Source organism: Phocoena sinus, chromosome X, assembly GCF_008692025.1.
Source record: "Phocoena sinus isolate mPhoSin1 chromosome X, mPhoSin1.pri, whole genome shotgun sequence".
NCBI classification, from domain to species: Eukaryota; Metazoa; Chordata; class Mammalia; order Artiodactyla; family Phocoenidae; genus Phocoena; species Phocoena sinus.
In genome coordinates, this window is record NC_045784.1 from 81,565,573 (window position 1) to 81,581,209 (window position 15,637).

Here is a 15,637-nt window from a genome sequence, read left to right on the forward strand (position 1 = left end):
TATAGGGAAAGATGCAGTGTCTTCTTTGGTGTTTTCTAAGGAAATTGTAACCTGTTTCAATACTGAAGTCAAAACCACTGAGAGCTGGAAAATTGACATATTCAACCTTTTTATGAATCAGGTGAAATAAGTGGTCAGTGAATATCATGCTTCAAAGGGATTTTTACAAATGTCTGGAAATGGCAGTGCTACAAATAATAGATATTCTAAATTGGTCAGAAATAGTTCATGTACTAATCTACCATGATGAATAGTTTTGAAGGACATTGAAATGCCCAAGGGTATTGTATTTACTTTCATGTAGACAAACCTGAGTGGATATATATTTTTTTATCTGGTTAAGACAAGGCAGTCATAGCATATACAAATCCATGTTGTTTTTGTTGTTAACATTTATCTTTTTCACGGATGTATGTTATTGATAGTGGAATTATCTATGAAGTTGATTTGGCTGAACAAATTATCCTTTAAAAAGGCTGAAAATACTAGGTTTTTCTTGGCTACTGTTTGGAGATGTTGATATGTGGACTGAAGGTATGATACTGTTTGCATTGGGTTGTGCATTAGTTTTAATCACCCAGCACCCTTTTTCTTTCCATAAGGACCTATAACTAAGGTTTGGTTTTAATTTCACTGAAAACATTACATTGGCAACATTAGTATTAAAATGAGATGTTTCTCTGGTATTAAAATATGTAAACACCATTTGCAATCATCTTTAAAGTCTCCTCAACCCTTTGAATTAGTTGTTTCGTGTCTTATAATTTTACCAATTTTATCAATTCCCCCAAGAAACTCTGGACTATCCTTCATTTTATTTGATGTTCCAGTGATTTGGGTTGTAGTATGAGATTACACATGGGAATAGAACACCATTAGAGAGAAATAAAATTCTTTGTACAAAACACATAACCCTCTATACTAGCCTTTAGCACTGTACAAACAGTGATAAAGGGATGACATGACTAATATTGGACTTCGGCACATGAGACCAATTGCCTTTACTGATTATGGGACTCATGATAGAACTTCCTAATTTTATCTTTAAGCCTTTTGAAAGAAAGACGTGAATCTGGACAGTCTAATTATAAATGTGCATGTAGTCACTACTTCCTGTTATATCTGTATTGCGTATAGTATACTGAACTCATCGTCCACTAATCTGATTTTAAGTTATATTTACATGAACTGTAATTAAATAATTCAGAGTCTGAATATCCAACTTACGGATAAAAGGTTGAAGTTTTTGGAATCTGTGAAGGATTTTCCTTTACATTTATGTGTGAGGGAGCAGAACATCATTTCCTCGTAAAATAGGCAAATTTATAGAGTTTTCCTCACTTTGTTTTGCCCTGGAGAGCTAGAGAGGGGAGAATCTTGCTTTCTCGTGGACTTAGGGTTCAATGATACTTTCTCTCTGATACTTTCAATGATACTTTCTCTCTGATACTTTCATTAAATGTAAGATTTTCTTTCCTTTGATCATGCCAATCAGTGTAAGTGGGCCCTTTAAAAATAATGACCTCAGAAGTTCTGAAAGCCTGGGGTAGATTTCTGTTTTAAAACCTTGATATATTTAGATATCTTTCTGTCAGAATTATGCATGAACTATAAATAGACTTCTCTCTCTCTGCATATCCCCCTTCCCCCACCATTGTAATTTCTATGTCTATTTCAATGTGAATTGGCCAGCATTAATATAGTAATGAATATACACAAAGTTGAATAATAGCAATAAGTTACAGAAAGCACATGATGTGATATGAGTGCCAAATATTTAAATTATTAAATCTTTTCCAAACAATCAATCAGTAGAAGTTTAGTGTCTATTTAGATTCTTCTGCATATTTCATACAATTAAGATACTTATCAATAAATGAATGGATGAAATGTTATTAAGTGTTAATATTTTTGAAAAGGAGTCTAATTTATGCCTAAAATCATACTGTATTTTGGACAAGAAGATTTAAAGAGCATTCAAGGTTTTGATTTTTAATATTTTCAGAAATATCTTAATACAAGTTCACTGTGCACGATTTCATTTAATAGTCACAAAGGCCTTCTGGGCTACAGGTACTATTTTCCTCCCTATTTTAAAGCTTAGAGGTTTTAAGTAACCGATCAAAAATAACACAGCTAGAATATGACAGAAATGGGATTGGAACCTAGATCTATCTTCTTCTAAAGCTTATGCACTTAACCATGTCACTCTGCGATCTCACAGAGATAATCCATTGATGAATGGAGGCTTATTTTTCTGACCTTTGAGTAAACGTGGAAAAAGATCTCTAATTTTCTTTCTTTCTTTCTTTCTTTTTTTTTGCGCTACGCGGGCCTCTCACTGCTTTCGCTTCTCCTGTTGCGGAGCAACAGGCTCTGGACTCGCAGGCTCAGTGGCCATGGCTCACGAGCCTAGCCGCTCCGCGGCATGTGGGATCTTCCCGGACCGGCGCACGAACCTGTATCCCCTGCATCGGCAGGCGGACTCTCAACCACTGCGCCACCAGGAAAGCCCAATTTTTAACTTCTTGAGCAATATAGGGATGTTGGACTGCCTTATAGATATAGCTACACCTTTTATACCTAAGGTCAGAAAATACTGTCTCATTTTGGGTCAGTCCTCTTCTTCCCTAGAAAATTTTCCTGGCTTCTTTTTCAGTGTTCAGATCTAATCTTGGACTCTTGCTCACTCGTATGTTAACTGTCCTCACTGATCTTTCTATTGTTTTTGTTTGGGTGATTCATTTGTTCCACCTGGTCCCCTGTCAAGTCATGGTTACAAATATCACCATGTATTTGTAGCATGTGAAGACAACTCTTTAACGTAGGTAACTTGATAACATAAAATCACCAATATGTTAATACCAAGAAATGAGATTATGGAACCACCAATATGTTAATACCAAGAAATGAGATTATGGGCTATAGCCCATCTTAAAAAAAAATGTATAAGCTACATCTGGCTCTGTTCTTTCCAATAAGCTGCCGTACCTAAATTTGATTGGAAGTTTTAGTTGGAGTCTCCAGATATCTTTCTTTGACAGTATTTGGTAGATTTCTTATGAAGCTTAGGACTTTGAAAGACAAGAAAAACGTGCGTTGAAAATTACCTATCACACCTAAATGAATGAAGTAAGCTGTTAAATATTACAAAACATGTAATTCTGTGTCTAGACATAGATATGTAGGTTTAAGCCCAATATAATACTGGAACAACCACTAATTCTTCTTCAATGAGTTATTGCTGGAGCCATGAGCCAGATGTTACAGGAAACCATGTACTGGTCCTGTTAGTAATTTCTAATGGTATGATTAAAATAAACATGGGCTTTGGAGTCAGACCTAGGTGTGGGGGTGTGAGTCCTAGAACTGATACTTGTTGAATGATGTTTTGCAAGTTACTTAGCTACTTTGCTTCTCAGTTTCTTTATGTGAAAACACTTTTGGGAATGGCTAAAGTCAAAAAAATTGACAATATGAAGTGTTTGAAGGATCTGGAGCAATTAGAGCTGTTACACTTTGCTGAAGGAGTCCCAAATGGAATAACCACTTTGGAAAGCAGTTTTTAAAAATTTAAACATGCACTTATCATAAGACCCAGTAATTCTACCCCTAGTTATTTTCCCAAGAGAAATGAAAATATATGCTTACACAAATACGTACATGTGAATGTTTATAGCAGCTCTATTCATAATCATCAAAACCTGGAAACAACCCAGATATTCATCAATTGATGAATGGATAAACAAATTGTGTTATATCCATACGATAAAAAGGAATGGACTACTGATACATGCAATAACATAGTTGAATATCATAATATTTATGTTAAATGAAAGGAACCAGACACTGAAAGGTGTATACAGTATGATTCCATTTCTAATGACATTCTGGAAAAAGCAAAACTATAGGGACACAAACCAGGTAAGTGGTTGCCAGGCAACTGGGAGTAAGGAAAAGGGATTGACTACATAAGGGGAATATTTTGGTGTGGTGGAAATGTTCCAAATCTTGTTTGTGTTAGGAGTTGCATGACTATATTTTGTCAAAATGATGAACTTTATTGTATGTAAATCATATCCCAATATAAAGAAAGGGAAAAAAACCTTGTGTTCAGAGTGGTTATGGAAATTATAAGAGATCATCTTCCTCGCCCATTTTTTCTGCTGCTTGGTTCTTCATTATCCTCTGTTGCTTCTGTGTCTCATAACTTTGGGGTCCATGATAAATTGCAATTTCTTATTTCAAAGCTGAGATACTACAGAAAATTGATGTCTTTATCTTTTTCTGCAATCTGAGTCAGATTTTAAATGGAGTGATCAACTGTATTTTTATACTTCTAGATATTCCAGTTAGTACTGCATAACTCAGAGCTGGAATTGGCAGACTGTAAAATATACCAAATATACTTGCTTTGACTGGATTCCTCATCTCTGTTCTGTGGCAGTGGGAATGTACAGTATGGTTGGGAGGGTATTTAGAGCAATCTTGAATTTTGAGCCTGGAGTCCTGCTTGAGAAAGGTTTCCTCTACTTCTCAACAAACCATTGTTCTATGCCAGGGGTTCTCAAACTTGAGTGAACATCAGAATCACCTAGAGGAGTAATTAAAACACATTTCTGGGCTCCACCCACAGTTACTGAGTCAGTAGGCCTGGGGTGGGACCCAAGAATTTTGTATTTCTAACAAATTTCCAAATGCTGTTGATGCCCCTGGTTTGGGACATACACCTTGAGAACCACCAATTTATACTTACCCTGGTGTTGCAGTATCAAAATTCCTGCCTACATACAGTAGCCAACATTTTGTTTATAAACCACTTAATCATTTCATGGCCACTTTTGTATTGGGTAAAACCTAAATATATGTATATTTATATATAGACTATATATATATATATATATATATATATATACACATATATATGTATATATAGAGAGACAGACAGAGAGTAAGCATTTGGCTAGAGGCTACAAAGTATTTGATGCTTAAAGACAGAGAAATGGCAAGACAAAGGGGAAAAAAGGTATGTCTAGCTGTACCCCTTCCTCTTCACCTCTTGAGTGTCATCCTACTATATCATAAGTATTTTATTCCCCTAGCTAAAGGCTCCTTTTGTACTCCCATTCTCTCTACTTTAAAAGCTCTGAGGACTCTTACCAGTCCTCCTCTGCGCATTGCCCTAACATATTCTCAGTTAAGACTTTTCACTTCCTACTTTGTAATAAATAGGCCCAGCCTCCTCACACTTAGGTTTCATGATTGTATCCTTTTATTTTTTTCAGACCGATAATAATTTTCACTGAATGAAACCAAAGTACCATCAGCTGCCCAAACTGAAACAGTCTGGGATGTGTGGGTGACTGATTTCAAGTGAACAAATAGAAATCATGGTCTTGTATCAAACACTTCCCTAGACCAAGAAGCAAATAATCCTCATAACTTTAATAGCACTAGGTATAAAAAGAAACAGGTAAAATTTAGAATCTTTAAAGAATTTGTGAGTGTTAAATTTAAGGAAATCATAGATTATTTCATCTTTTCAGATGCCAAAACAGATACTGAGGGCTGTATATATAAATTTGTTCAGAATTTCTGTTATTTTAAGGTTGCTGTAGGGTATTTTCTGCTGTTAGGATATCTGCTGATTTCTGTCTGTGATAGATTAAATACAGTATTTTATGTTTAGAGAGCTGATGTCCATTTCTCCTTCTCCTACCACCCCACTGATTATCAAGTCTTTAGAGAAAATAGCTCATTGTACTGGTTGATTACATGCCTCAATTGAACAGTAGCTTGCTGCCAATTATCATTACAATGCCATATTGATTTTTTCTTATTTCCTCTGTGGAAATTAAAGCAGAATTTGTTTAAAATGAGTTTCCATATATATTGTGGATGTGATTGGTTCCAAATATTTGAGCTATTTTTTAAATGTATTTTCTTCAGTGATCTGTTATTTCTTACTGATAGTCTCTTAGAAATTTAGGTCTCTTCTTTGTTGATAAGCTTTACCTTAGGTAAATATGAAATGTGATTTAAAACCTGTGGAATTGATCTATAGTCATGGTTTAAATATGTTGAGTATAGATTTTAATTATTGCTTCACAGGCATCCTGCTGTATGTTAATTTACGTTTGTAAAGTTCTTGGACAATATGATTCTGCTGATTCTCTTAACCACACAAGTCAGTAAATTTAATTAAATTTTAATTAGAAAATATTTAGTGTTGACTATATGTAATCCATTCTGCTAAGCATTATGGGAGACAGAAAGATGAGTGAGATCATATAACAGTCTTCAGAGAATTTATAATCCAGAAAGGTGGGTAAAGACACTTGGTATGAATCATAATGTCAAGTAGTAAGAGATGCACAAACACGGGCATTCAAAGAGAAAATAATGCATTTGGATGGAGGACTTACAGGAAGAAAACATTAATGGAGGAATTGACAGTCAAGTTGAGCCTTGATGGGTTGGGAGAGATGGAGTTGGAGTTACCTTCTGGGAAGAAAGAATGAAAAATGAGGTCAAGCAGGGAAATGCAGGGAAGACTCCAGGAAAGAGAATATGTCTGATTTTTATTGGAACATGTGGTCTAAGGCCTGAGGCTAGAAAGGTAGGTTGAGGCTTGATCAGAATCAGGACTTGAAATGTGTTAAATAGTCCAGAGAAAATTTTTGGACAGAAGACTGTGGTAATCTGGCATTTTATAAAATGAATAAAAGAAAAGAATGATGCCTCAGAGACCCTAGTTGGGAGGCTTCTGCCATATTAAAGGAAAGGTAACTAGGGCTAAATTAGAATGGTAGACAATGAAAGGGAGTCATTCTAGAAGTAGAGTAGTAGTAGAGTAGGGTCATGACAATAAGTCAAATCAAGTTCTCCGTGATCAGTCTTCAAGTCTTTTGTCACACATGGGACTTCATCTCCTGCCATTCTTGCTTCCAAGCCTGCTTGTTCAGCTGTGACCACACAGGTTTCCTCACAGATCCTGGAACATTCCAAGCACACTAGCTACCACCTCAGCACCCTATTTGCTTTTATTCCCTCTATTAGGAAAGTCCTTATTTCCTTCAAGGCTCTGCTCAAATATCACCTTATCAAATAATCTTTCTCTGACTACACATTAAAAAATAACATCCTGGCTCTCCTTATTCCATTTGCCAAGGTTTATTTCTCTTCATAGTACCAAAGCATTGACATTTTATTATATAGTTATTTATTTATCCTCTGTCTCCCTTTTAGTAGATGGTAAGCTACATGAGGGTAGGGGCTTAGTTTGTTGCCAGTTATATCTCTATCACCTAGAACATGCCTGGTACTTAGTGGGAACTCAATAACTATTTGTTAAATGAATGAACAGAATAAATGCAAAGGTGAAAGAGGTGGCGGATCAAGAAATTATGCCAGTATTTCAAGTCTGAAGGTTGCAAGGGATAGTAGTATTATTATCAGAATATGGAAGAGGAGTTGATTTAGGAGAACAGAGACATAGGAGAAGAGAAATATGGCTTTGTAAATTCAGGCTTAAGTATTCGACGCTGGTGAAACAACCAAGGCAGTGCTGTAGAATGGGCAATCTAAAATGTGAAGAGAAGTCTGGGATTGAGGTAAAGATCTCTGAGTCATCCCCATAGAGTCAATACTCAAAGCAATGGGAGTGGAAAAAAGAAGGACAAGCAATATAAAGACAGGATTAACAGATCTGAAAATCAAAATTTAATTTGGGATATTTAATGTTTTAATTATATAAACTTATTTATACTTTTTTTTCTTGTTTATTTAATAGCTGGGTTAACAACTTTGGCCATGAAGGTCTTGGACTCTTGTTGGATGTGCTGGAAAAGCTTCTGGACAAGAAACAGTAAGAATAAACATGAAAAAAAATCACCATGGGGGACATTTCTAAGCACAGCATAATATGTTTTTTCCTTTTATTCAGGCAAGAAAATATTGACAAGAAGAATCAGTATAAACTTATTCAGTGCCTCAAAGCATTTATGAACAATAAGGTAAGTAGTATTTATTTCTGCCTCTGTCGCAAAAGGTGAGAACTTGCCCGACAGACACCATGAAACAGGCAAAATAGTGGATGCTTACTCAGTTTTCCAAAGGGTCTTTATAATGCAAATCATCATGAGTTTCATTTTAATATTATTTAAAATATACTTTGCTTCACAAAATATTTATTGGCAGGTTTTTGCAATCATGCAAACATACAAGTCTTGTTCCCAAATCAGATAATACTCTTTAATACTCTTTTTTTTCCATGGTAGTAGGAAAATTTAAATGGGATAGGTTGAATACCATTTCCTTACAGAGAGTTTTTATTCTAATGTAAAGGACAATTCAAAGCTATGATTTGATTTTTTTGTTTTTTTTTTTTTGCTGAGAACGTTATAAGGTTAATATTTTTCTTTCTTTTTATGTTCAATTAATGTCAGTGAGTTAACATACATAAAAGACATTTCTGGCACATACCAGGGTTTCCTTTTTGTACCTGTGTGATACCAGTTGCATTATGAGTGACTCTAGGAATGCCAGACAAGGGTTTTTCTTCTAAAAGTAGTCTTTGCTCAGGTTATGAAGTTAAAGTCATTTTTTCTATAAACTTGTTTTGTTACTCTCTTATACACGATTTATGCTATATTCCTATAGGTAAAATACCACTGACTAATTCACTAATTGAATAATTCCCTTTATATGGTATTTTAATAATCTCAAAATATTTATTAAAAATAACTAATTATAACAATAACCCAAAACTTGCCAGAAGTAAAATATAGCTATTAATAGCCAATGCAGTAAGATTATCTACTTAAGTAATCTGCAGTCTTTCTTAAGTGTGTGGGATTATATATAATTATGTGTATATTATACACACATGTATCAGCAAAGAATTTTTTGGCATGTGGAACAGATGGATGCTTGCCAATTGACATGAGTCTCCCGTATAGAATATACTATTTGTGCTGTTCTTGGAAGTTTCTTCCAGAAAGATTTCCATCAGTACTAGTACAGAATTTCTGAACTTCTGAGCTCTTAGTCTTTGGTGACAAAGTTATGCAGAATCTGATACCTAACAAGAAAGCAGTTAACGAACATTGCTTCTCCACAGCTCAAGATGGATCTCTTTTTTCAACTGAGGGAAACAAAGAAATAAAGGAAAGACAACACTGTACTAGAAATCAGGAAATATAGTCCATGATTTGCCACTAAGTTGTGTGGCCTTTAGAAAATCATTTGACCTCTCTGCCAATCAGTCCCCTCACCTGTAAAATTAGGACTCTGATCTAAATTCTTACTGACTTGAGTAGTCAACTCTTACAGCTTTCCAGGATATAACTGTAATCAGTATAGTTACTAGAGAAAGTGACATTTCCTGTAGAGCCTTTTCCCACGAGACAGAAGTTGATATGTTCATACGTAATTATTTATTACTTAAGAGTTTGGCAGTTTTGAAGAACATGATGTTTTATTTTTTATTAGAGTAGAGTTGATTTACAGTGTTGTGTTAGTTTTACCGCAAAGTGATTCAGTTATATGTATACATGTATCTATTCTTTTTTAGATTCTTTTCTCATATGGGTTAGTACTACTCTGTATTAACAGTGAAATCTGACAGCATTTCATTGGAACAAAATTGCCATTTCAAGCTAACCATTGCCATTTCAAGCTAAATGTGTAGTTAAACACCACACATTTGAATATTTTCATGGTTCCTAATTTATCTTCGAAAAGAATTCAGTGTAGCATTCCCTATGCTATGCAGTAGGTCCTTGTTGGTTATCTATCTTATATGTAAAGTAGTTTTCTGTGTGTGTTCATCCCAAGCTTCTGATTTATCCCTCCCCTCCCATGTTTCCCCTTTGGTAACCATAAGTTTGTTTTCCATACCTGTAAGTCTGTTTCCGTTTTGTAAATAAGTTCATTTGTTTCTTTTCTTTAAGTTAGATTCCACATATGAGTGATATATGATATTTGTCTTTGTCTGACGTACTTCACTCAGTATGACAATCTCTAGGTCCATCCGTGTTGCTGCACATGGCATTATTTCATTTTTTTAATGGCTGAGTAATATTCCATTTTATGTATGTATCACATCTTCTTTATCTGTTCCTCTGTCAATAGACATTTAGGTTGCTTCTATGTCTTGGCTATTGTAAATAGTGCTGCATTGAACATTGGGGTGCATGTATCCTTTTGGGTTATGGTTTTCTCTGGATATATGCCTAGGAGTGGGATTGCTGGGGAATGTGGTAGTTCTATTTTTAGTTTTTTTTTTCTTTTTTGCAGTATGCAGGCCTCTCAGTGTTGTGGCCTCTCCCATTGTGGAGCACAGGCTCCAGACACGCAGGCTCACTGGCCATGACTCACGGGCCCAGCCGCTCCGCAGCATGTGGGATCTTCCTGGACCAGGGCACGAACCCGTGTCCCCTGCATAGGCAGGCGGACTCTCAACCACTGTGCCACCAGGGAAGCCCCTATTTTTAGTTTTTTAAGGAACCTCCATACTGTGCTCCATAGTGGTTGTACCAATTTACATTCCCAATAACATTGTAAAACACGATAGTTTAACTTAGATTATTCTATATTAAGATTAGGCTTTAGTTAGAGCATGTTAATGTCTTGCACATAGGTCCTAGGAACATGACTAAATGGTAGGTCATTTAAATTATAGGCGTGTGAAACAATGGGCATAAAGTACACATTCAAAATAAAAAAAATATACAGTAATATATCCATTTCATGTTGGAATGAATTGTCATAATCAAAGAATGAAACTTTCATCTGAAATGACTCATACATCAAATTTGCTGGCCCTCAGGAGTTTTGATTACCTACATCAAAAACTCTTTTTGCTTATACAATGCATGTAATAATAGGATCATAAAAAGCAACCCATTGTCCCTTAACTTCCATTGCTATAATATTGCTCTGATGTTTAGATTGATGGTTTTCCATCATTTCTCATATCTTCATTTTTATTTTGAGTATGTCCCTACACATTACAAACTACTTTTAATAATAAAATGGAAATTTGAAAAATTAAATGATTTCACTCTCAGTCTAACTGATTTTTAAATTTATTTTAAGTTTGGTAATTGCATGGTAACCATCTCTCTCAGTTTTCCACATCACTTATTTTCCTTACTACTTATTATTTACTGGCTACCTTTATACTTATATAGTCCTTCTGTTTTTCTTTGCTTCTTTTTAATCTCGTCTCTTCCATTTCCTTTTTTTGTCTTGTCTCTGTAAATTTCCTTATTTGTCATGACCTTGAGTAAAGTCATATTTAAGAGCTTTAGCTATGTTTTTTTTAGCCCTGAATTCTTTTAGAAGATAAATTAGGAACCATGAAAATATTCAAATGTGTGGTGTTTAACTAAAGGATAGCTTGAAATGGCAATTTTGCTCCAATGAAATGTTGTTGGATTTCACTGTTAAAGTGTAAAAAGAAGCAAACATTATTTCACAAGAAATCTGAGAAATACTTTGTGGGACAAAGATCAAAGAAAATATCACCTTCTTCATGTAGTGAAAACCTGAGTTTTGGGCTTTCTTCATTTTTTTACCTAGTCATTCTTATGATGCACATTTGCATGCATATATTCAAGCCTAGAAAATAAATGAAAATGGTGTCTGGCTTCTCTGCCTAGTTGACTGTGACACTTAGTAAAACCCAGGCTCCATTTCTTTCTGTTCATAACTTTTGTAATGCAGCACAACTGCTTGAAAGAGGGAGGCTAAGAGAGAGAAGGTATGGGAAAATCCATACAGAGGTCTACTGCTTCTTTAACTGGCATGTAGTATACAAAAGAGCTTTTCAATGTTTTACCCTTTTTGTTCAACTTAGTTTTCCATACAGACATATTGGAGAATTTAACCATGAGTTCCAGACATCTCCAGGGAGACCCAGTGACATAAGTAGAACTGCTTTAGAAAATCATATCAGTATGTTCTTTACATATTCTTCTTTGTTGAGAAAATATTGGTGGTTCCCATATTTCTTCCAAATTTTTATGGAAGTTTTAGGCAGGCTAATGGAGATCATATCTGACCAAAGGACAAAACTCCAAGATGCAGTCATTTCAAATAAAAAACAACTGCATTTGAAGAACATTCATCTAATTAAGTAGAACCTCACTGTGGAGGTATTGGCTTTTAGAAAATCATTGTTTAGTTGCTTTTTAAAATTAAAGATGTGTTCCAAAAACATTTTGAATGAAAGTTCATTTTTAAAAATTTTTTTCAGTTTGGATTGCAAAGGATTCTAGGTGATGAAAGAAGCCTTTTACTGTTGGCAAGAGCAGTTGACCCCAAACAACCCAACATGATGACTGAAATAGTAAAAATACTTTCTGCTATTTGTATTGTTGGAGAAGAGAACATGTACGTATTGCTCTATTATTATATTAACTGTGTAGAAAATGACACTTGAGAAATTAACAAGTCCTACTTTTGTGCTGTTTCTTTTGATAACTTGCATGAAAATGCTATTAAATTTTAGAAAAAATATTGATATTTTACCTTATCTATTTGGATATTAGCTTTTTTTTGATTCTTTGAAAAATAGGTTTAAAAAGATAGAATCCTAATGGAGAGTTCTTCAAAGTTGGATATTCAAAGTTAATGAATAGAATTTTGTCTAGTTGAAGGTAAAGCAATTATTAGAAAAGTGGGAAAAGGTCAGTTAGGGAGTAATTTTGGCTAAGCACACACACAGGCACACACATATACATACCCTATACAACATACACCCTCACACATGCACATCACAAAATTTGACTTCCTTAACTGAATTAACTAGATGCTTTATTTTGTACTATAATTTTATTTTATTTTTTTAACATCTTTATTGGAGTATAATTGCTTTACAATGTTCTGTTAGTTTCTGCTGTATAACAAAGTGAATCAGCCATACATATACATATATCCCCATATCTCCTCCCTCTTGTGTCTCCCTCCCAACCTCCTTATCCCACCCCTCTAGGTGGTCACAAAGCACCCAGCTGATCTCCCTGTGCTGTGTGGCTGCTTCCCACTAGCTATCTATTTTACATTTGGTAGTATATATTAGTCATGACACTCTCTTACTTCGTCCCAGCTTACCCTTCCCCTCCCCGTGTCCTCAAGTCCATTCTCTATGTCTGCATCTTTATTCCTGTCCTGCCCCTAGGTTCTTCAGAACCAATTTTTTTTTTTTAGATTCCATATGTATGTGTTAGCATACAGTATTTGTTTTTTTCTTTCTGACTTACTTCACTCTGTATGACAGACTCTAGGTCCATCCACCTCAGTACAAATAACTCATTTTCGTTTCTTTTTATGGCTGAGTAATATCCCATTGTATATATGTGCCACATCTTCTTTATCCATTCATCTGTCAATGGACACTTAGGTTGCTTCCATGTCCTGGCAATTGTAAATAGAGCTGCAATGATCATTGTGGTACATGACTCTTTTTGAATTATGGTTTTCTCAGATGCCCAGTAGTGGGATTGCTGGTTTATAGGGTAGTTCTATTTTTAGATTTTTAAGGAATCCCCATACTCTTCTCCATAGTGGCTGTATCAATTGACATTCCCACCAACAGTGCACGAGGGTTCCCTTTTCTCCACACCATCTCCAGCGTTTATTGTTTGTAGATTTCTTGATGATGGCCATTCTGACTGGTGTGAGGTAGTTTTGATTTGCATTTCTCTAATGATTAGTGATGTTGAGCATCCTTTCTGCCTATGGTAAGTGAAAAGATGAAGCAATATTAATGGAATTAAATTAACTGGTTGGAAAGAACGAAAGGCTGTTGGTAACTACTCAGAGTGCACATAAGTGCCAATTTCAGCAAGTTGTTGCTGACTATGCATTAGATCATTTCTTCTTATGGAAATAATATTGAGTTAGAAGCAAAATTAAAGATTTGATATCCAGTTGGTAAGAAACCATTGAGATAAAGAATGTAATACCTGCTACGGACATGAACTAAAATATTTCTTCTGAACACTCTGTGTGGCAGTAATCATTTCAGTTTGAATTATAATGGGGCAGGCAAAGATTTAGGATTCTTCTAATATGTTGACTTTCTCATACCTCTTGGAATAAAATGAGATGTTTCTTAGTGCTTGTTCATCCTTCGAAACCAAAAGACAAACACTGAACAAAAATATTATCACACATTAAGTCTTAGTGAGAACAAACTGAGCATGAGATAACTTATGCAGATAGGCTTCCTTCCTTAGGTTTTATAGAAAAATCAGTTTATACACAAGTAAGAAATATTTTTCTAGTCTGTTAGGTTTTCAGTACTTAATTCATATAATGTACCCTACCCTGGTATATTTTATGAGTTAATTATAATTTCAGATATAGTTTGATAATAGTAGTATACTACATAGAGGTTAATTTGATTCAGACACTGTACCGAGATAGTTTCCAATATTTTTGTTCAGGTGAATAAGTTTCTTGTGCTTGGTAATTATAGATGCTTCTCTAATTTACTGGGCTTTCTCTTTTAGGTTTTTTTCCTTGTTCCATTTGCAAAGAATCCTGGGGGTTTTTTTAAGTTCTTTAAGAAATATTTACGCTTTTCAGCACTTTATTATAAAATTACAGTCCGTTTACACTTGAATAAACTTTGAATAATTGTAAATGCCATATCACGTTTAAGTGACATTAATATCTATGTTAACACATGAAATATCAAAACCTGAAACTTAAAATTTTAATGTTTATCAATTAAGTATTTTTTTTTAAATGTCACCCAGAAAAGTTATTTTCCTCAAGACTTTCAAATTGAATTTTCATTTTAGTGCCCTAAAGTTATTTAACTCTATCAACATTTGCCTTGTAGAAATATGTGGACAAGAACACAATTCTTAAATTGTGGTGGTCTATGTGAAAACATCAAGCACCAGAAAGAAAACAGGGAAGACTGTATAAGGGATAACCTATATTCATATAGTATGTGTAAGATGTATTTCTCATTTCTATTTTTTTTCTATAGTCTAGATAAACTTTTAGGAGCTATAACTACAGCAGCAGAACGAAATAACAGAGAACGATTTTCACCAATTGTGGAAGGATTAGAAAACCATGAAGCTTTGCAATTACAGGTGAGTTAGTTTCCGGGGTTATATTTAGAGTACTGGTTCTGTATGACACCAACTCCATTTTAGCTAGCATTTAAATAGAAGGGAACATAAAAATGAAATTCTTCCTGTTGCTTGGTCATTCATAGAAGCTATGGTTTTGTCTGTGAAAATGACAATTTGTTTAAAATTAGGAAAAGTACTTTGAATTATTATAAATATGATGATCATAAATATTTGGATAGAAATTTAGTAATTATTGTAATAAGCCATGGAAATTAAAGCCTTAGCATTAATCAGGGCAAGAGGGCAAACAGTTCAGCCACTGCCGTTATCCTGAGGGTTAATGAGGTCTGTGTGGACTCGTTGTAGAAATTTAAGAAAACTAAGCACATCTCTTTTTTTGTGCCATTCACACAGCGTTCAGAAGTTTCACTGCCCAGAATAGGGAGGATTGAATTGCAACTCTTAGGTCATGGTCTGTCTCATAGTCCTGTGTAGACCCAACCTATATGTCTTCTTTAGAAAATGACAAAATTTGC

General features: G+C 34.7%; 1 protein-coding gene across 1 annotated transcript in view; it reads left to right on the forward strand.

The window, feature by feature from the left end:
• Positions 1–15,637, forward strand: part of DIAPH2 (diaphanous related formin 2) — a 924,369-nt gene that overhangs the window by 237,813 nt on the left and 670,919 nt on the right. Inside the window, 4 exon segments of the mRNA XM_032619577.1 lie at positions 7,793–7,867; positions 7,946–8,015; positions 12,263–12,399; positions 15,011–15,119. Of these exon segments, the coding sequence (XP_032475468.1) occupies positions 7,793–7,867; positions 7,946–8,015; positions 12,263–12,399; positions 15,011–15,119 (391 nt within the window).